The 23,555-nt window shown below is 36.4% G+C and overlaps 1 protein-coding gene across 1 annotated transcript; it reads right to left on the bottom strand.

Annotated features, from left to right (window-relative positions):
- Positions 1 to 4,181: 4,181 nt before the first annotated feature.
- On the bottom strand, positions 4,182 to 5,325 carry LOC126380907 (uncharacterized). Its single transcript, XM_050030485.1, has 2 exons — positions 5,151 to 5,325; positions 4,182 to 4,796 (listed from the first exon to the last, which is right to left on the bottom strand). Coding segments are annotated over exons 1-2 (543 nt in total). The 5' UTR covers positions 5,153 to 5,325; the 3' UTR covers positions 4,182 to 4,255.
- Positions 5,326 to 23,555: the final 18,230 nt, after the last annotated feature.

Below are 23,555 nucleotides of genomic sequence, written 5' to 3' on the forward strand. Positions count from 1 at the left end.
ATAAATGAAAAAGTTTACTTGTGGAATTTTTTTTATAACTTGTTTTAGAAACCTATACTTTGACTGAAATGCAGTCTTTGAATATAAATAAATATTTCTGAATTTAAGACCATTTTTATGTAGTAATAAACTGAGCATAACATTAGTTTTACCACAGTTCGAAGGTCCACATATTATGCAGCGAATAGAATTGGGTAAAAGTGCACTGTGTTTGACCCTTTGAGGATTTTCTGAAATGTCAACATTTTCAACTTTTAGAGATAGATTTTGTTTTACCAACTTCATTTTGCTTTATGATGTGTAGAAATGGTGATTTACTTATATATACGAACTAGAAGTTTGCAAAACTTTCAGAAGGACCTTAGCTAACTCAAAAAACAAAAAAAAAACAATATTTTCTAATAAATTCTGTTTATTTAAAATACTCCTTATATTAATAGTACTATAAATATATCACCTATGACTATTGCGTTAGCAGTATATATAAATTACTTTAAAATATTGTGTCACAGTGCCCCCAAGGCAATGTTTTTACCTGATTTGAAAGTATTTGTCTCTTGTCGTCATTTCGAGATAGGATTAGTTTATTGACTTCTTGTGAAAACAATACATGCTTAATAGATCTTATGACATTCATCTTACAACGCATTTTTTTATCTAGCAATAAACATTTAGTATAATCTGAAAATTCCATTTTTTTTGTAACACATTTAGTCACACCTTTTGCTTTTTTTATTTGCGTTTCCATGCTGTTTATACAATAAAGCTTTGCTCTCAAACCAACAAATTCATTTATTACATCTCCACCTAATTCATCTTTAAATAAACCAGGAACTTTTGCATTAACTCGGGGTATACCGTAAGGATTTCTTTCATCAAAATTACTAGTATCAAACTTCAATAGATTATTTCGTATATCTTCATAAAAGTCTTCTGTCTCAATTAAATACAAAAGACTATCAGTATCAGTGTAACAAAGTAGCGCTTTATTAGCATAATTTGCTTTCATGTATTCATAATGAAACTGATACAGGTGTTGTTTCGCATATTCTAAAACTGTAAATCCAATATATATCGGTCGATCTAATTCAATCTTTTCAGGTTTTAGCTGAATAGCTACAAAATTCTCTGAGAATATAGATAAACTTTTAAAATTTGGTTTTGCAATAAGTTTTTCTGCTCCAATATGTTTATTTGTTGTATTAGTTACATCGCTCCATTTTGTCACTAATTTTACATCGACTTGCTTACGCTTATTTTCAATAGTTTTACCGAAAATAGCATTATTCATTAATTTAAAAAAATCTTTTTCGAATGACGTGTTACACATTTGACGAAGATTAGTATTTAAATCAATGTAATTTTTCAAAAAATCTCTTTGCTGAAAACAGAGAATTCGATGAATGTTTTTTAATTTAAGTCCATTTTGTAAGCATTTTTTTAAGTGGCAATAATGAATTACATAATATAAATTTGTCATATAAACTAGCAATTAATTTAGGGCTCTTACCGCCTGGTGGAGTAAATTTCTCAACAGCGAATGGTAAATCAGTATGCAGATTGTGTAAATAATCAGGGTACGCCAAGTCAACTTCTAAAATATAACCTAATTCAGAGTCATCTTCAATACGTAAAACATCGAAACCATTAATTTCATTCTGATCTAAAAATCTAAAGTCTGAAGTAGGCAGCATTTTTGTCATTGCATATCCATAAAGGTTATTACAGTCTAGATATATCAAATAACTTGATGATTTGTGTGCATCGTAATCTGGTAAATATTTATTATTAGGTCTTGCATAGCGCAGCGAACATTGAGCTAAACCTCCTCGTATTCCCTTTTCAAGCATACTGTAAATCTCCAAATTATTAATTAATTCTAGTTGAACACCTGTCAAAAGAAGCATAGCATCCCAACTTAGACCAGGTGAAGAAACATAGTAAGCAGGATCAAGTTTATAGTGATGTAAACTCATGTTTCTAAATTTCTCGAACACGTCACATAGTATAAGCACATCGCACTTTAAATATAAATCAGTATATTCGCCCAGAGAATGTAAATTGAATTCGTCCCAAATAATAAGAGCATGGTTATAATCTTCATCACTTAATGGCTCCATAGTCAAATTATTGTAAAAACATTCTTTTGTTGGTACTTGTTTATCGTTATATTTTGTCCAGGAGTCCATGTAATCGTATGGATAAACACCTTTTCGTCGCAGTAAATCAATTTGTCTTTTGTTATTTTGAAACTCTTTAGATAAATGTACAAAGTCTTGATCAGATAAACCTCTACATAGTACATCTAAACTTGTGCTAAGAAATTGGAAAGAGTCAATAAATTTTATTTGAACCGAGTTTGTTCCTTTTCCACTTTCTATAATTTTCGTTATAGACATATATTTTTCCTTAGTTTTGGGTATGATCTTGATAGCGCCTTTATAATTAGCTAATTTTTCAATAAACAAATGTGAATCATATCCAGATAAGTTGTGAATGACAACTGGAATGAATGGACATAATTTACTTATCAAATTACAGTATGAATGTGCTGCTCCTCTATATTCAGATGTGATGTGATCGTGATCGCGAACTCTGTCATCAAATAACAAATGATTACATATGTGACAAGTAGACGTGTTCCAATAACTATGCTCCTGCTCTTTTGTCAACAGTTTCATTGGTTTCTTGCTACATGAGATTGATATTTCGTGTAAGCGTTTGGCATCTGCAACTAAATATTTGATGAACACTTCTATACAATCTAAACCTCTGTATGTGATAAACTTATTTAAATTTGGATCATGCGAACAGCATATGTAATACGCAAAACAAGAGGGTTGATGCTGTTTCAAGTTTCGAGTATATTCGGTATTATTCCCAGAGCAGTTAACCAGTAAGCTTTCAAAATCGGCATAAATTATAAAATTACTTTTTTGTTTCCTTTCGTAATTCTTGAAGTTAAGTACAGTATTCGCCTTCGGCAAAACTGTTAATATATTTGAACAATTATGAGAGGTGTATTTCGTTTCTTTCGCGAAAAATTGTAAACATGCTTCACACAAATACATTTTACCCTTATGTTGTGTAACTTGACGTCGTACTAGTCGTGCAAGATCTTTAATAAAACAATAATGTCCTTCACCATTTTTTTCAAAGTACAACAAATTGACATGTCTGTCTTTTCGTAAGTTTGTCAAATATAGAGGTCCAGTCACAGTAGCTTTCTTGTCTAATCCATAAACGTTTACACTTATGCCAACATTATTTCTTTCAAATGTTTTTATGTCACTGGGCGATGGTGGAAACGACATACCTTCTACATTGAAAACAGAAAAGGGTTGCGGGTAAGAGCTTGTTCTGCAAACGTTTCTCTTTGCAGGATATAAAGCCGCCACAACACTCCATATAAAACAGTAATTATCTTTGTTTTTCACATTTAAACAACTCTTTGAATTTTTAATACGTAATGGCAATTCTATATAGGTACCACCTCTCATTGGAGAATATTTATTTATATTAACTTCTAAATGACTTACTGAAAGAAACGTCCAACCAGATTCACAATGTTCAAATTCTGAAAGCTTACGTTTAAAAGTATCTATTAGATTGAAATATAGCTCATTTATATCGGTATTGTGATACACTATTTCGTATTTTGTGTTGAAAGACTTTAAATGCTGCTCGCATGACTTAGGTAATATAAAATAAGCAAAAAACTCGAAATTCAATTTCACACAATGGTTATTCATTACTGATTTACTAATTACTCTTAAAATTCGATCTCGATTATCTTCTAGGAATCGCTCTGGAGTGAGGAAATCATCTTCCACCTCCGAAGGATTAATTCTATAAGTAACAATTCTGTTTTTAAAGGCACTCGCAATTATATCAATATTCTCAAATTCAGACTTTTTCAAACTATTCGATTTATGCATATTCGATCTCAAATGATACTGATATTTTGTTCTCGGTATTTCAATATTACATTTATCACATTTCATTATTTCTTTGACGGGCCTTGGGGTACTGTGAAACATAACTGTGAAGAGAAACAAAAAACACATATTGATCAAATACAATATATTGAGTTATAATATGCAATTAACAATAAAAAATATTAATAGAATATATTGCCTATTGCATAAAAAAGTACATGATTACACAGGTAGCAGCTAATTTAATATTTAACTTTCAGTAAGTACAATGAAAAATTAGAAGAATAGAAAAACAAAACGCGCGAAAGGAAAGTATTTTAAAAATAGGAGCCTATGAATGTAGGCGGACAATTTTTAAATTCTTTGCGCGTTGCGCTAATATATTTTGACAGATGCTGCCAAGCATCAGTATCGTCATCAGTTCTATTTTTTATAGTGACGATAGCATGCCTCCATCGATTGATGGCGGACACCTTCTCGACTTCGTCACACTTATATATTTTCATCTCAATATAATGTGATCCTTTTTTATCTTCGTCTGCTTGTCGAGCTAGACCATTCGCCACGCGCCTAGTCAAGTAAGAATAGAGTGGTGTGAATTTCTTATTACCAGATGAACTGGGTTCCTCAGTCTCATCCTCGCTGTCAGTACCGAATAGTTCCCGAGCTGTTGGTTTTTTGTGGACAGGTACTGGGCTGATGCTTGGCATACTGCGACCGCTGGGCTTACTCTTCTTTGATGAGCTCGACTCACTAGCCGCAGAAGATTTCCCACGTTTCTTCGTATTCTCTGGTTTTCTAACCGCTTCAACTTCATCGTCGTCCGAAGCAAAGAGATGGTCGGCTGTTGTCTTTGACCTGAGAATAAACAAATAAAAAAAATGATATGTTTGTTATGTTTTCTATTTCTCTAATTGTTCATTCTATTCACCATTCATCTACTTATAAATTCGTGTATTCATACATGAATATATTTACCTACTGATCAACTCTTGTAATCATTCAATTAATCTAATTATTTATTCATGTAATTTATGTATTCATCTACTCATCTATTCATCTATCCATCTATTCGTCTAAACATCTGCTCATCTACTCATCGCCTCATCTATTCAACTACTCATCTATTCATACATTCGCCAATTCATATATACCCCCCACAGATTAAGCGTATAGGTATAAAACTTGATGTAGTTGTAGGTAAGTACTTACATTTTAACTGTAGTGCAGCAAGTAGGTAGCTCTGGACTCTGGAAGTCTTAAAGGTCTCACTGTTGCAACTTGTAGGCGATCGAGGAGTATGGTGATTGTGCTCCGGTGCACTCGGTTTTATTAACAGTAAATCACGTGGATTCATCCCTTTTACGATTTTAAGATGCGTGATCAATTGTTTATATTGCAAAGTTTGCAATTCAAAACTAGCAACATTTGCATCAACCTACATAAACACCTTACTCACTATACAGATTCGATTTATCGGTACAATTTGTCAGGCAAATTCGTCGATATGATACTGAAACTCATTAAAATTCTTGCATATTTTTTTATGTTACGTAAACAGTTAGGTGGCGAATTCGAAAACTTATCTGGGAACAGATTTTATTTGCACTCGAATATCATATCGACTAATCGAATCATATGCAGTGGACAAAGGCCTTTATTTGCCTAGCGACGCGCCATAATGTCAGATAGTAATCGGATAGAGGATGATACTGTATTAGGGAAAGTGCTGAATATCGTAGGTATTCGAGGAAACTAGACTTCAAAATTTTAATTTTGTTTGTTTACGGTAATGCGTATATAAAGCGGGTTGCTAAAGTAAAAACCAGCACTTTGTCTACGGTTTGAACGCGTGTAACACTCCGAAGAATGTCGGTAAGTACTTACAAATAATAAACTAACATAAAACAGTCTAATGTTTTATTAAATGAACACTACATTTTTGACGATTATTATCTTTTACAGGACTCAGGAGATCTATTCAACTTTGTCCCGAGGAATGATCCCACGCCGTCGCATAGAAATGCTGCGGTAGACAATCGACACGATTCTTCCCGCAAGAGGCCGAAAAATAACACCGCATTATATTCATTCATGAAAAAGCCTACACGACGTGGTGGACTTAAAATTATTCGAATCGAAATTTACGATGCTGATAAAATCGAAAATGCTGTTGAACACTCGATGTGTAAGTGTGATGCAGAATTATGTGTACAACACGTAGTTAAAAACATTTTATTAGATGATGTGTATAAGGGTACACGCGATGTTATTAACAAAATTGAAGAAAGCTTAGCGTCGGATAGTTATAATGGATATACTCTGTAAAACTCTAACTATTAAGTATATAATTATAGATTTGTCTGAAAAATTAAATAAATAAAACCATGCGTTGTACGGATTCAATAGTTTTATTTCACTTACACACATGCTATCCATATTGACTGAAATGACTAAGGCTCAATTTTTTAAATATAGTGTTCATCTGAAATTGTAGTACAGCATCAAGAGCCTACTATTATAAATTAAAATCTTTTAAACTATTACTATGATACGTAACTGGCTGTGGATTATACTTTGAATATGTTTGTTCACTTGAGTCGCTCTATTTGTATCGACCCTTAGAAATAGCTGCACTCGGGGGAGACTAACGCACATATTCGGTCGATATTATTGACATACGCAGATGAAATAATTCAGTTATTGTAGATAAGCTTATAAGGAAAGTTCTTGCAGCGACCAGCAACAAATAAACTTTGAACGCACAGTGGTTTCTTACAACGATAAGTTATTTATATTAAAAAATCTAAACTAACCGAATATGTGTGTACGACACATTTTCATTGTCATATCACAAGTCAGGTCTTCCGTAAAAGGACAGTGTTTGTAAATATAAACTATCTCGCTGCGTTTTACTGATGTCAGTCTTGGGGCCGATTTGCTTAGTATGTAATAGATTGATTTATTAATAGATTGACTAAGTAAGTTTTTGAATAGACGATAATTGATAACAGCTTATTTGAAATTATTAGTATGTTATAACAATTAGATACCCCCCACTTATGATCATTGACAAGAATTAGAAGAGTGCAGATTATTATTATTATATAGTATAAATAAATGATTACTTTAAGTTTTCGAAACATTGATGGTAGCAAACAGTTCTTTTGAATAGAATAGACGATTGTGAAAATGTGATATCTTATAGTTTTTAAATAGATGATAATAACTCTTTTGAATAGAAGATTGTGAATATACCTCTTAATCAGAATATATGAAAATACGTCTTTGAATAGAATATTGTGAATATACTATTCATTCAAATGGTAAAATTGGGGGTTCTGGATCTTTTCTGATCCAGAATCCCCAATTTTACACTACTTATTAGGGATAAAAAACAGTTATACAATAGGTAATACTTAAGATAATATTAGTCTAAGTTACAACTAAATGTATAACCAACTGGGATATCCACATCCATACTAATATTATAAATGCGAAAGTAACTCTGTCTGTCTGTCTGTCTGTCTGTCTGTCTGTCTGTCTGTCTGTTACTCTTTCACGCCTAAACGGCTCAACGGATTTTGATGAAATTTGGTATGGTGATAGATGATAACCTAGAAATGGTCATAGGCTATAAATAATCACGCCATCGTTCTTAGGGGGTAGGCAGTTGGCAGATAACTAAATTGATTTAGTGATTTGTAGTCGTTTTTGTTGGGACTTTTGCTCTTTCACGTCTAAACGGCTGAACGGATTTTAATGAAATTTAGTAAGGTAATAGTTGGTTATCTAAAAACGGTTGTACGATCAAATTGATCACGTCATCGTACTTAGGGGGTAGGAAGTAGGCAGAAAACTGAATTGAGTTAGTGATTTTTTTATGGTTTTTGCTGGGAGTTTTGTCTATCATGCCTAAACGGCTCAACGGATTTTGATGAAATTTAGTTAGCTGATAGATAGTAATCTAGAAAAGGATATGGCCTATTAATATTTATGCTATCGTACTTAAGGCGTAGGCAGTAGACAGAAAACTAATTAGATTAGTGATTTTTAATTGTTTGTTTTAAAAGTTTGCCTCATTCACGCCTTAACGTCTGAACGGAATTTTATAAGACTTGGTTAATTTAAAGATAGGATCTTAGGCACGGACACAGGCTACTTTTTATGGCGGGAAAATACCTCATTCCCGCGGAAATCTAGATTTCGTGATCGTGTCAAGAAGCGCATGACGCCATAGCTACTGGAATGATTTCGATGTTTTTTTTTAAACTGAGTGACTTCAAGTTAGTATTTGATCACTTTTCTAACTTAGAGGGTAGGTAGGCGCCATAATTTAGGGAATTTATGATAAAATTTTGATGCAACTGTCTTTATTAAACAGTTATATCTCATTCCTACAGGAACCTACACATAGCTATAGCTAGCTATCTATTAACATTAAAACTCTTTCTAGAATCACATTACGCCAATTAATTGATCTGATTTGTATAAGTTTTTTTATTCAACTGACTGTTACATTACATACAGATAAAATCTAATTACTTACACCACATAATTAATATAGTACTACATGACTAGCTACGCTTTAAACTTGAGGAGGTAATTCGATAGACATTTATACGAACTTTAAGCCCAGTAATCAATCATAGTAATAAGGTAATACTCATTTTAGACAAAGAAACGGATAGGTAATCAGTTCGTCAACGAAATTATAACACCTACACTTAGTTTGTTTACTATTTAACGAGGGAAAATAATCCTTACTAATATTATAAATGCGAAAGTAACTCTGTCCTGTCTGTCTGTTTCGCTTTCCCGCTTAAACCTCTCAACCGATTTTGATTAAATTTAGCACAGACAATCTTTAGACCCTGAGAAAGAAAATAGGATACCTTTTATTGCGAAAAGAAGGGACGAAGAGATTGAAATAGGGGTTGAAAGTTTGTATGGGATATTTTAATCTATACTTATAATAAATCTGTAGAGAGGTCAATTCTGTACATTAAATATTTTTTCAAAATAACTATCAGGGGGTGATAAGTGGTCGATACTGATGCCAAAAATGCAATCAGTAAAATTTTTGTCTGTCTGTCTGTCTGTCTGTCTGTCTGTCTGTCTGTCTGTCTGTCTGTCTGTATGTTCCTTATAGAAACAAAACCTACTGGACGGATTTTAATGAAACTTAGTACAATTATTCTTCACACTCCTGGACAGGTTATAGTATACTTTTCATCACGCTACAATCAATAGGAGCAGAGTAGTGAAGGGAAATTCTTTTGTATGAAAAATCTAAACCACTCAAGTTAGACGTTTGAAATTTGGCATGCAGGTACCTTAGATACCGTAGAGGTACACTAAGAAAGGAATTCCCGAAAATCCTACGGGAACGGGAATTAGCGGGAAAATCCTTTTGTATGAAAAATCTAAACCACTCAAGTTAGACGTTTGAAATTTGGCATGCAGGTACTTTAGTAAACTTAAAGCTTAGTTGCAACAGGATATTACAAAATTCCCACGGGAACGGTAGTTAGCGGGAAAATCCTTTTGTATGAAAAATCTAAACCACTCAAGTTAGACAATTGAAATTTGGCATGCAAGTACCTTAAGTACCGTAGAGGTGCACTAAGAAAGGAATTCCCAAAATTCTCACGGGAACGGGAATTAGCGGGAAAATCCTTTTGTATGAAAAATCTAAACCACTCAAGTTAGACAATTGAAATTTGGCATGCAAGTACCTTAAGTACCGTAGAGGTGCACTAAGAAAGGAATTCCCAAAATTCTCACGGGAACGGGAATTAGCGGGAAAATCCTTTTGTATGAAAAATCTAAACCACTCAAGTTAGACGTTTGAAATTTGGCATGCAGATACCTTAAGTACCGTAGTGGTGCACTAAGAAAGGAATTCCCGAAATTCCCACGAGAACGGGAATTAGCGGGAAAATCCTTTTGTATGAAAAATCTTAACCACTCAAGTTAGACCTTTGAAATTTGTCATGCAGGTACCTTAGGTACCGTGGAGGTGCACTAAGAAAGGAATTCCCAAATTCCCACGGGAACGCGAATTAACGGGAAAATCCTTTTGTATGAAAAATCTAAACCACTCAAGTTAGACGTTTGAAATTTGGCATGCAGGTACTTTAGTAAACTTAAAGCTTAGTTGCAACTGGATATTACAAAATTCCCACGGGAACGGTAGTTAGCGGGAAAAAACATTTGTATGAAAAAATCAAATCTAAATAAAAGGAGAAACTGACTGACACAGTGACTGACATATATCAACGCATAGCCTGAACGGCTAAACGTAGGCATTTGAAATTTGGAAGGGACATAGCTTAGGTACCGTAGAGGTGCACTAAGAAAGGAATTCCCAAAATTCTCACGGGAACGGGAATTAGCGGGAAAATCCTTTTGTATGAAAAATCTAAACCACTCAAGTTAGACGTTAGAAATTTGGCATGCAGATACCTTAAGTACCGTAGTGGTGCACTAAGAAAGGAATTCCCGAAATTCCCACGAGAACGGGAATTAGCGGGAAAATCCTTTTGTATGAAAAATCTAAACCACTCAAGTTAGACCTTTGAAATTTGTCATGCAGGTACCTTAGATACCGTGGAGGTGCACTAAGAAAGGAATTCCCAAATTCCCACGGGAACGCGAATTAACGGGAAAATCCTTTTGTATGAAAAATCTAAACCACTCAAGTTAGACGTTTGAAATTTGGCATGCAGGTACTTTAGTAAACTTAAAGCTTAGTTGCAACAGGATATTACAAAATTCCCACGGGAACGGTAGTTAGCGGGAAAAAACATTTGTATGAAAAAATCAAATCTAAATAAAAAAGAGAAACTGACTGACTCAGTGACTGACATATATCAACGCATAGCCTGAACAGCTAAACGTAGGCATTTGAAATTTGGAAGGGACATAGCTTAGGTACCGTAGAGGTGCACTAAGAAAGGAATTCCCGGAATTCCCACGGCAACGGAAATTAGCGGGAAAATCTTTTTGTATGAAAAATCTAAACCGCTTAAGTTAGACGCTTGAAATTTGGCATGCAGGTACCTTAGTTAACTTAAAGCTTAGTTGCAACAGGATATTGCAAAATTCCCACGGAAACGGGAGTTAGTGGGAAAAAAACATTTGTATGAAAAAATCGAAAGCGCGTAAGATAGATATTTTCAATTCAATTAAATTAAATTATTTATTGCATTCCATGTAGTACAATAGGGTGTTACATAGGCATAGGAACTAAAACATGGACCCTATAGGGCACAGCAACGTTGAAGGGAAGAGAGGAAGTGTGTATTAAAATTAAAACTCAATGAACAATCAATTAAAAAAAAAACAATTCAATCAATTGATTCAATCTAGCACGCATGCATACCTTAGTAAATATAAAGTTTATTTTTGGCTGTATTTTGAAAAATGGGAGTTATTGGGAAAAAAAAATGTACTTATGAAAAAATCTAAACTGCATAAGTATGCACTCCCACATACACAAAGATCTCTCTCTTATATAACACGCCACGCGGACGAAGTCGCGGGCAAAAGCTAGTATTAATATAATCGAAGTGGTAAATAGTGAGTAAGACGGAAGCATGCACTCGTACACCATAACAACCAAAAAATAATAATTATTATGAGCTTGAAAGTTTTTGAAACTGGATGTTAGAGATACACCTTCGCACAGAAACCACTGAATGGGCATAATGAGACTATGCACTAATATACATAGTATAAATTCCTGAATAACACACAAAAAGTAATAAAAAAAAAGAAACTAAACTACGAAAAATAATGAACAAGGATACGTTGCGGCCGCTAGTAAATACGTATTTAAGTTGATAATAATCTTTCCTGAATCTCTTTTCTAAATCTATACTCGGAAAGCGCACAGATGTCTATGTCTTCGAAGTGTGTGTTATATATGCATAAGATGACGTGTAGGAGCACGCACACCGGCATCCGTCCGGCTATTACCGATTGCAAAGAACTTATATGATCTGTTAGGACGTCTATGCACAGTCCGGGGTACAGTAAAATGAATTTTATGGGTTAAATCTATACAGTCATTATCTGCCGTGACACAATCCGTGTAACATCATAGCACTCAGCAACAATCTTCTCTTACCAAGTGATAAAATATTATATTTTAAAAGTAAATTAGTATATGATACTTTACTGCGATAACACCTAAACTGCATTGCGCACAAAAATTTGCGTTGAACTCTCTCCAGCATTTCGTTATACTTGTTGTAGATAGGGTTCCAAATAGGAGTTGCGTATTCAAGTTGAGACCTTATAAGTGATTTATATAAATGTAGATATTATCAATGTTCTCTTTTAATCATCCTATATGTGTTTTATTTTTACTTCTTTTTGTATACCCAAGTGCATGCATTAATTCTTGGTGAAAACTTAATTGGCTTCTGTACTACCTTAAATGTGTTATACTGATACATGTGTTATTTTAAGCTGTATGTTTTCCTTAAATAAAAAAAAATAAAAAAATAAAATAAATATTTATCGTAATTACTAATCCATACTAATATTATAAATGCGAAAGTAACTCTGTCTGTCTGTCTGTCTGTTACTCTTTCACGCCTAAACGGCTCAACGGATTTTGATGAAATTTGGTATGGTGATAGATGATAACCTAGAAATGGTCATAGGCTATAAATAATCACGCCATCGTTCTTAGGGGTAGGCAGTTGGCAGATAACTAAATTGATTTAGTGATTTGTAGTCGTTTTTGTTGGGACTTTTGCTCTTTCACGTCTAAACGGCTGAACGGATTTTAATGAAATTTAGTAAGGTAATAGTTGGTTATCTAAAAACGGTTGTACGATCAAATTGATCACGTCATCGTACTTAGGGGGTAGGAAGTAGGCAGAAAACTGAATTGAGTTAGTGATTTTTTTATGGTTTTTGCTGGGAGTTTTGTCTATCATGCCTAAACGGCTCAACGGATTTTGATGAAATTTAGTTAGCTGATAGATAGTAATCTAGAAAAGGATATGGCCTATTAATATTTATGCTATCGTACTTAAGGCGTAGGCAGTAGACAGAAAACTAGGTTAGTGATTTTTAATTGTTTGTTTTAAAAGTTTGCCTCATTCACGCCTTAACGTCTGAACGGAATTTTATAAGACTTGGTTAATTTAAAGATAGGATCTTAGGCACGGACACAGGCTACTTTTTATGGCGGGAAAATACCTCATTCCCGCGGAAATCTAGATTTCGTGATCGTGTCAAGAAGCGCATGACGCCATAGCTACTGGAATGATTTCGATGTTTTTTTTTAAACTGAGTGACCTCAAGTTAGTATTTGATCACTTTTCTAACTTAGAGGGTAGGTAGGCGCCATAATTTAGGGAATTTATGATAAAATTTTGATGCAACTGTCTTTATTAAACAGTTATATCTCATTCCTACAGGAACCTACACATAGCTATAGCTAGCTATCTATTAACATTAAAACTCTTTCTAGAATCACATTACGCCAATTAATTGATCTGATTTGTATAAGTTTTTTTATTCAACTGACTGTTACATTACATACAGATAAAATCTAATTACTTACACCACATAATTAATATAGTACTACATGACTAGCTACGTTTTAAACTTGAGGAGGTAATTCGATAGACATTTATACGAACTTTAAGCCCAGTAATCAATCATAGTAATAAGGTAATACTCATTTTAGACAAAGAAACGGATAGGTAATCAGTTCGTCAACGAAATTATAACACCTACACTTAGTTTGTTTACTATTTAACGAGGGAAAATAATCCTTACTAATATTATAAATGCGAAAGTAACTCTGTCTGTCTGTCTGTCTGTCTGTTACGCTTTCCCGCTTAAACCTCTCAACCGATTTTGATTAAATTTGGCACAGACAATCTTTAGACCCTGAGAAAGAAAATAGGATACCTTTTATTGCGAAAAGAAGGGACGAAGAGATTGAAATAGGGGTTGAAAGTTTGTATGGGATATTTTAATTTTAAAATATAAATCCATGAAACTTTATATTTAAGCACTTGATAAAAAATAATTAAACATTTGTTCTAGCGTTGCTGAAATTTCGACCAGTGAGGGGGTGAAATGAGGGTTGAAAGTTTGTATGGGAGTTCGTCATTTTTGGGGATAAAACCACGAAACTTTATATTTAGGAACTTGATAAGAAATAAAAAAACAATTTGTTAAAGCGTTTTTGAAAATTCGATCTTTGAGGGGATGAAATAGGTGTTGAAATTTTTTATGAGGTTCGTCATTTTTCAAGATAAAAATATTAAATTTTGTGTTTAGGCACTAAATAACAAACAAAAAATCGTTTGTTCAAGCATTTTGAAATTTTTACCAGTATGGGGGTGAAATACGGGTTGAATGTTTGTATGGGTATTCGTCATTTTTGAAGATAAAACCATGAAACTTGGTACGTAGGTCTCTTAGGATGTGCAGAGTTTTTCAACAAACGGATTTTCCGAAATTCGAACGGAACGGAACGGATTCGGAACGGGAACTACGAAGCCAAACTTTTTGTATACAAAATATTAACCACTGAACCTAGGAACATGATATTTAGTAGTTTTGGGTGTATCAAGTTAAAAAAATTTGGCTTTTGTAGATAAAGTTCCTTTTAACGAATACTCTGCATCGCCGCCACTGCCGTCGGTCGTCGTTCGTCGTCGCGCACATTCGCCGAAGTGTGGCGGCAGTCAACGGCGCTGTCTTGTGGTGGGGGAGCGCACGTGGTGTATACGTGGCCTGCTCGCGAGTGTCGAGTCCTAACAATTTCTACATTTTAACAAATAATAACAAAATAGCAAACGTTGTGTACAAAAAAGTTTTAAATTAGGTCATTTTAAAATATTTTTGTACACAACGTGACGCTGACCCCTGTAAGTGTCTTGGACATAAGGGACCGATAAATATTCCTAGGTAATTTCTGCCACTCAATGGAATACATAGGTACTTTATAACGACTGTAAACAGATATTTTTTATTTTTTTTAAATATACCTACTTACTCTCTTTTAATCACATGCTATACCGTTCCTTTTATATAATCCTTAATATTCAAATTAAAAGTACGCAGACGAAGTCGCGGGTACCAGCTAGTAATATATATGTCGGAGTTAGTTATGAATTAAGAAGAGAAATTGATCAAATCGGAAAATAAAATGAAGTTACATCACTTCCGTCATGAAGTTGCAACGCTCCGACGAAAGGTGGCGTACGAGCAGAGCGGAGTGAAGTCGGGAGTCACTACAGAGTCGTCGTGTCGAGCGGACGTGTACTGCCGTTCTAGTCGGGCAGTCTACCGCGAACCATCGTCATGAGCGGACGTGTCGAATAATTACGAGGAGTGCTATAGTCGCTCACCTATAACTTGTAGGGACGTCAAGAAAGTGTGATCGGAAAAGAGCACCTAGCAAGTACGTTCACATGTCCTGATGATTCGGTCCGAATATAGGAACCATGGGTGGTGGAGGGCCCCTTCGCGCTAACGTCCTTATGCGCGCTAGATAACGAGTGACTGTGTAACCGTTACGAATACCGTGACGTTGCCGTGAGTGTGTACCTTATGCTGTGACTATCTAATCGTGATACAAAAACTATGTGGAAGTAAATAAAATGATTGTGATACTGATGACGGCCATTATTGTCTTCTAACGCCCACTCTTCTAACGCCCACCCTCCATTCTGATGATGATGTTACGACCCACTGTTACGACATATAATTCCATCAATTCAGATTTATAAATTCATCGTAGCTATAGAACGATTGTTCAACGAGCCATCGTTTTAGTTGGACTTTGAAAGATGCCGTGCTCGGAGCTTCTTTAATGGATTGCGGAAGCCTGTTGTAAACGTGTGGGCTCATGGCGTGGATGGTCCGAGTTGCCTTCGCCAGTCGATGCTGTATGGTATTGAGGCGGTTCCCGTATCGCAATCCTTGCCTCCCATTCTCACCTCTCGTCCTGAATAGGTGCAGATAAGCACATGTGTATGTTGCTATTTGTAGAATTAGAAGGCTCGGGAGTGTCAATATTTTGAGTGCGACGAAGTACGGCTTAGCAGACTCGTCCGCCGGTATCCTCGCCACAGCTCGCACGGCGCGCTTCTGGAGTGCGAAGACGCGATTCCAGTCGGCTGCACGTCCCCAAATTTCGAGGCCATATTGTAGCATTGACTGTATAGTAGCAGGTCCGTACCGTATCCTTAAGTCAGTGTCGAGGACAGCCTGTTCAGTGCAAAACAACCACGAGCAAGTTTACCACAAAGGCGGTCAATATGGGAGTCCCAACATAAGGTCTGGTCGATTTGGAACCCGAGGAACGACGCTACGCCGACCTGCTCCAGACGGATTCCGCCAACATCTACCACCAGCTTACGACGTGGTCGTCCTGACAAGTCGAAACAGATAAATTGAGTCTTGCTAAGGTTCAGGGCTAAACCGTCGTCCCGAAACCAGCCGGCCAGCTCATGGGCAAAAGAGTTCAATAATTGTTCAAGGATATCAAGTGTTGGGGCTGTGACCACTGCAGCAACGTCGTCCGCGTACATGTACGTCTCAGCTATCTTTACGGCACCTGGTAAATCGTTTAGTAGCAGTGAGAAGGCAAAATTCGATAACGATGAACCCTGCGGTACTCCGATTGACGTTTGCAGACCATCAGACTTGATTTCACCTCCCTTATCTACCACATACTGAACTCTATTGCACATAAAGTCTATCATAAGATCTAGAGCACGGTGGCCGATGCCGTAATGCTCGAATTTCATTCTTAACACTGCGTGGTCAGCGACATCGAATGCCTTAGAGAGGTCACAGCAAATTACTGCAACCTCTTGTTTATGTTCGCGTGCATCGAGAATACGTTCGTATACTTACCTTGTCGAATGCTTTTTAAAAATCTGTATAAATAGCATCGATTTGTACGTTTCCATCGAAGCTTTTGAAAAGAAAATCCGTGAATATCATGAGATTTGTAGATGTTGAACGATTTTTAACAAAGCCGTGTTGTTCTTGTAAAATATTGTTGTGTAATAGTGGATATATTTTACAGTTAGTATGTTACTAGTTTTTCAAAAAGTTTCGACAGTACAAATACAAATATACAAATACAAAAATATTTATTTGTGAATGTTGCGTGTTACAAGATATTACAGTGTTGTCATCGGTCTCAGCACATTCAGCCAAGAATTGGCATACAAATTTAAAATTGTCATTCATATAACAAACTAAACTTGAGAAATCAACATAATAATAAATTATGAACTTAAATAAACTCAAATAACTCAAACTTAAATAATTCAATAACATAATTCAAATTTTAACTCAATAATAATAATGCCTAAATGTCATGCAAAATAATATATGAATCATTAATTCCAATTTATAAATAAAAGTAACTAATAAAAAATCCACATAATTAACAATCATTAATACCTAACTAAAATAATAATAAATATCTAAATATAATATTCAAAAAATCAGTTAACAAGTCAATTTAATCGTAATTGCATATTCTCTTATTTTTATGTAGTATAAGCTGTAGCATCTAATTACGTACTTGGAAAAAATACTCACGTATTTATAGGACTCTTGGCTTGGTGGAGAGTAATTTAGAAGACCGTAAAGTTTTATAAAAGCGTCAAAAAAAAATCCCGAAGTTTGAAAACGGGCAGAATTTGGCTTAAAATGACGTGAAGCCATTCCAGAATTGACTCGTTATTGCTACATAACTTTTAAAATACTAGTTTCCAGAACATAATTTTAACGTTCACAGAACAAGGGATAGTTAATAAAGCTAAATACGTAATTGTGTTTATTGTGAACCCTTTAGTTTTAGTACAATTTCATATTTTAATTTTGAAGCCAGCATGTGTCTCAATTCGGTGAAATTAAGTTTTGTCAACTTACATCACTAACTACGCGCAGTACTATCATCACTACCCGGTTCCCGTGGAGAGACAGGTGCGCCCGAGTGCCCGAGATGTGTGGATGGGCGGACTGCTGCATAGAGGAGAGTTTTTCGAAGGGTCGAAATCGTTCGTTTTTTTTGGGGTAGTGTCAATTATCTAAAATCGGTGGAAGATATTAATTTTGTTTATGAAGTATTTAATAATATATGTGCTAAATTAATAAAGTATTTAGGTGATATCTGACTGTATGTTTTGTATTAATTGATTTAATTGATAACTTTACTAGATAATTGATGAAATGTGATATTTTCTCAATTCGATGGGTCTCAATTCCCTGGAAAATGGGGCATCGAATTGAGATTTGATATTGTTTACATAACAAATGGCATCACGCCTTTTACCTCGAAGGAGTAGGTTAGGGAGAGGGTTTGGTTATTATTATTCTGAGAACATTATTAGTATTAGATGTAATAATTCAATCAAAATTTAAAGCGAATAAAGCAGGTGGCCAGAACATATTTGCCGGAGGGGTGGCTCCAGTAGAAAGCCATTCCTCACACGAGACAAGACCTCGTAGGCCCAAACTTGGTCCCGCTTGTTCTGAACAAAATTAGATTTGCTCTCCCGACAGTCGAGCTTGCAAGAGCATTTTGCCCAGAATGTACATCCTTCCCGGAGAAGACCTACCGGGATATGAAACTTAAAATACTGGGATGGTCCTTTTGTGTGGGTCTCATAATTTGCACACCTTAAATCAGTTCAAGGATCAGAGGATCAGCTGTTCTAAATGAGCTGATAGTGGCTTCACTCGCTGAATTAAAACCACTGCTTTTAAGCCGTAAGGATGCGTCTATGGAGTTAGCAGATAGTGAAGATACAGACGATCTATCTACAGTTCTGTCCTCGTCATCGAAGTCAAAGAAATTGTCCAGGGTCGATAAATTAGAACAGACCTTTACTGAGATGAAGGACATGCTTTCCAACATTTTAAGGAGGCTCGATAATACTTCAGACGATGAATGTCGTTCGCACGAAGGATGTCTTGAGGAGGATACAACGAAATCATTCACCTGAAAAGCTCCGGATCTATTACCTGAAGAAGATGTAGAAGATTTTGATTTCGCTTCCATGACTAAGGAACAAGGTCCTTGAGGGAATCAAGTGCTTGAGGTTGGGTGAACTAGCATAAAAGCAGATACGTTATTCGTCTTTCACGCCTTTTGAGTTAACCATTGCTTAAAGAAGTTTAACTCGTCAAATACCACAGCTGATTTTTTGATAAAGCAGGAAACCGGTTTCGGGACGACTTTACACGGCTTGTTATTGCAACGAGAAACGCTTGGCAATACTATGAAGGAACTTTGAACCAAACATCCTACTCTGAAACAGGATCTTAAGTATGCATTTTTGGGATCAAACTCAGGTTTCAAAAATATATCGGATGATGTCCTACAATATGTATGCGGTCGCAAGGTAGAAGCTATTGAACAGAGAAGAAATGCTATCTTGCCACAAGATGAGTACCATGCTACATTAAAAAAGATATAAAGTTATAAAGACAGGTCACAGAAAATTCTTGACAATAGTACATCAACACAGAAAACTTCAGTTTACTTGCCTACCTTTCGGCCTATCGACTGCACCGCTCACATTTGCAAGGGTATCAACTGCATCGCTGCACGGATAAGGGAAAAGGGGATAAGAGTGATAGTTTACCTCGACAATTTTATCTTAGCTAATCAACAGAAAGACCAGTTAGAGGAAGACACCTAATACGTGGTAAATTATCTGGAGAAGCTTGGATGGAAAATAAACAGAAATAAATCTCTGAACCCACCAACCCATTGTCTAGACTACTTGGGGATAATGTGGGACGCAGAGAAAAACAGAACCTTTTTACCGGACAGCAGAATAGACAACTTAACAAGTATCCTTATGGAAGTATTGAAATCAGGAACCTGGAATTGGGTCACAGGAAAAAGTCTTGTAGGGAAATTGAGCTATGCATCTTTCACGGTCCCTCTAGGAAGATTACATATCAGACGTCTTCAACATGCAGCCAATTGTCTTCCTCAACACCAGAAAACACGGAAATTTCTAATACCGACAAAAGCTCTACAGGAATGTTCTTGGTGGTTGGAACACCTTCACAAAGGACGAACAATTTTCATATATTAGGACACAGTATTCTACACAACAGATGCTTCAGACAACGGATGGGGTGCTCATGTCAACGAGTCTCTAATCAGCGGAGTTTGGGAGAAGAGCCAAACCTTGTGGCATATAAATCGCAAAGAGCTGTATGCAGTATACCGAGCATTTTAGATGACGTTACCCCAACTACGAAAACTACGAGTCATTATTCAGTCCGACAACAAAACGGTTGTGTCCTAGTGTCCTATATAAGGAATCAGCGGGGAACAAGTTCCAGTCTCTTAACAGACCTAGTAGCAAAACTTCTGGAACTTGCTCAAAAGAACAGAATATAAATTTTTGCTTATTACATTCTGGGTGTTTTTAACAATTTTGCCGACAGCCTCTAGCGGCAGAAATCTCTAGCGGACTGGCATCTGTCGGATCGAGTGACGAACTTTCTATTCAAAAAGTGGGGAATTCTTCAGATAGATCTTTTCGCAACTTCTCATTCGAAAATAGTTCCGATTTATGTGGCCTGAGATGTGAGGGACAAAGGTGCTATTTTCATAGATGCATTCAGCAAAACATGGGACTTCTACCTAGCTTGGGTATTTCCTCCACCAGCGTTGATACCTCTACTAGACGAACGCAAGGGAGATTAACGCTTGGAACTACGCATGTCAAAGGGAAGTGAGGAAGGTATAATCTCACTTGGTCAAGCCTAGGCAAGACATGAAATATATCATTTTCTTCCCTTCGTGGGGAAAAGTTTTCTATTTTTTACGATATTCATACAATACAATACAATACAAATACACTTTATTGCACCAAAATAAAAATAAAAAATTACAAAAAGTCTCTTAACATTATTCATTTGTTTCATTCACCTTTCATACACATATCCGTCCTCACGCAATCCAATCCACACCTTTTTCGGTCGTCTCCTACCCCCTATGTCCATCATGCACATTCATACTCACCACATACCATCTAATATGACTTCCATTCCTCTTCATCAGATGTCCATACCACATCATTATTGGTCATTCATTGCATAATTTCTATAATAACTAACATCATCTCTAAGTTCGCTGGCTTATTTCTCAATTCTGTGATTCATTTTCTCAATTCGCTGAGCCGCTTCTCAATTCGGTGTTTCATTTTCTCAATTCGGTGGTTGTCCAATTCGGTGATTAACTTTTCTCATAAACCACTTCACCAAATCTGGTCCCAATTGCATCATTAGATTTAAGATAAAATATAGTTCAATATTTGTTATTAAAATATTCATAAAAGCCTAAATTCAATTTCGGCACCGAATTGAGAAAAAATAGACCCTTCCGTAGAAATGCCCGTATCATTTAAAAACTCTGACACACTATAATACGCCTTCGTTACTAGAAATTTAAATAAATGGTTCTTAAACTCTTTGACACTTGTGTACTGCAGAACTTCATGTGGCAACTTATTATAAAGTTTTGGTGCCATGGCACAGATATTTTTGTGAAACAGGGTAGTTTTACAATTAACCAGTCTCAGTTTAAAGTCTCGCCTCGCGATTTCTACTTTATTGAAGTATGCTAAGTGGGTTTTTGCAAACAGAACCGTTTCAAAAATGTATAGTGATGGTACCGTTAGCAGCTTTAGGCGTACAAAATGTGGCTTACAGGAATCTGTGCGCTTTAAACCACAAATCGCTCGGACGCAACGCTTTTGTGCTATCAGGACATTATTACTATCAAATCAAATCAAATATACTTTATTGCACAGAACTAAAATTTCAACAATCAGACATAACACATGAACTATGCGTACTATGTGTGGCATTGCCCCAGAACATTATCCCATATCTTAAGATGTAAACAACGAATCCATGGTAAGCAACTATTACTGCGCCCCGATTAACCACCTTAGACAATCTCCATAGTGCATCTTCTTCTTTGTCTTCTTTGTCCACCCCTGTTCCCAGTTTAGCTGGGGTCGGGTCTCCTTACACGTCTGCGCCAGAGAGCTCTGTTCTGGCTTGTCTCTGTACTCAGATTTTCCAATAGAATCTCTTTCTGCATATTTGACCACCAGGTAGAAGGCGGTCGGCCTCTTCCACGCGGTCGATCAGGTATGTTTAAGGCCTTGTTGACGGAGTGGTCGTCTTCGCGTCTCAGGATATGGCCGTACCATCGCAACCGGCTTTCTTTCACCTTTTCCACAATCGATGCAACCCTAAACGAACCCCTGACATATTCGTTTCGCACTCTATCCAGTCGAGTCACTCCTCCCGCCCATCTGAGCATTTTCATCTCGTTTGTGTGGAGTTTCTGTTCGTGTGCTTTCTTGATGGTCCAGCATTCAGCTCCATACGTCATGGCTGGTCGTACTGCCTGCCGTCTTATATATTTTCCCTTTTGTTCGGATGGGTATTTTGGGGTCGCAGAGGACACCTGTCAGCGATCTCCATTTGAGCCAGGCAGTGTTAATGCGATGGTCCACATCCTTATCAACATTTGCATCGGCGGTAAGCACAGAACCCAAATACTTGAAGTTGTCCACTTTGGGCACGACGTGGTTGTCTATAAGAATGTCACAGCCTGTTTCAGCGGTCCCTCCGTAGTCGCATTCTAAATATTCAGTTTTACTCCGGCTTATACGAAGTCCGTGGCTTTCTATTTGTGTAACCCATTGACTAAGTGACTTCTGAAGGTCTGGTGCGCTTTTCGATATGAGGACTATATCATCTGCATAGAGCATGCATTCTGGCGTCGGTTTTTGAATGCCGCGCGTGATATACTCCATGCATAGAATGAACAAAAGTGGGCTCAGCGCCGATCCTTGATGTACTCCCACTTCTACGTTGAAGTACTCACTGACGCCAGCAGGGCTTTTGACGCAAGTCTTTGTGTTCCTGTACATGTCTTGGATTAGTGCTATATAATGCTCTGGAATGTTTTGAGCTCTCATTGCCTGCCACACTAGTTTTCTGGGCACTCTATCGAAAGCCTTTTCTAGGTCAATGAAAACCAGGTACAGATTTTCTCTGTTCGCACGGTGTTTCTCCATTACTACTCGGATTGTCTGTATGGCATCGACAGTTGATTTGCCTGGTCTGAAGCCATATTGGTTTTCGGATATACATGAGCAGTTGGTTATGCGGGAGGCAATAATTCGTTCGAATAGCTTTAGTGTGTGCGACGTAAGCTTTATCACTCTGTAATTACCGCATTGTGCAATATCTCCTTTTTGTTTATATACAGGACATAAGGTGCTGTATCGCCAGGAATTTGGGATTTTACTTTCCGCAATAATGCAATTGAAGAGTTCAGTCAGCCAGTGTACACCACTTTTCCCCAGCATTTTCCAGATATCTGCTGGTATTCGGTCCGGGCCGGTAGCCTTATGGTATTTTATTTTAGACACAGCCTTCGTCACTTCTTCTACTGAGATGGCGTCTATGGGTCCCTTGGCAGGTAGTAGATAGGGCAATGCTGTGCTGGGGAATTCTTCGTTCATCAGTTCCTCGTAATATTCCCGCCATCTTTGACTGATATCC

This window comes from Pectinophora gossypiella, unplaced genomic scaffold (assembly GCF_024362695.1).
Source record: "Pectinophora gossypiella unplaced genomic scaffold, ilPecGoss1.1 Pgos_31, whole genome shotgun sequence".
In the NCBI taxonomy this organism is placed as follows: domain Eukaryota; kingdom Metazoa; phylum Arthropoda; class Insecta; order Lepidoptera; family Gelechiidae; genus Pectinophora; species Pectinophora gossypiella.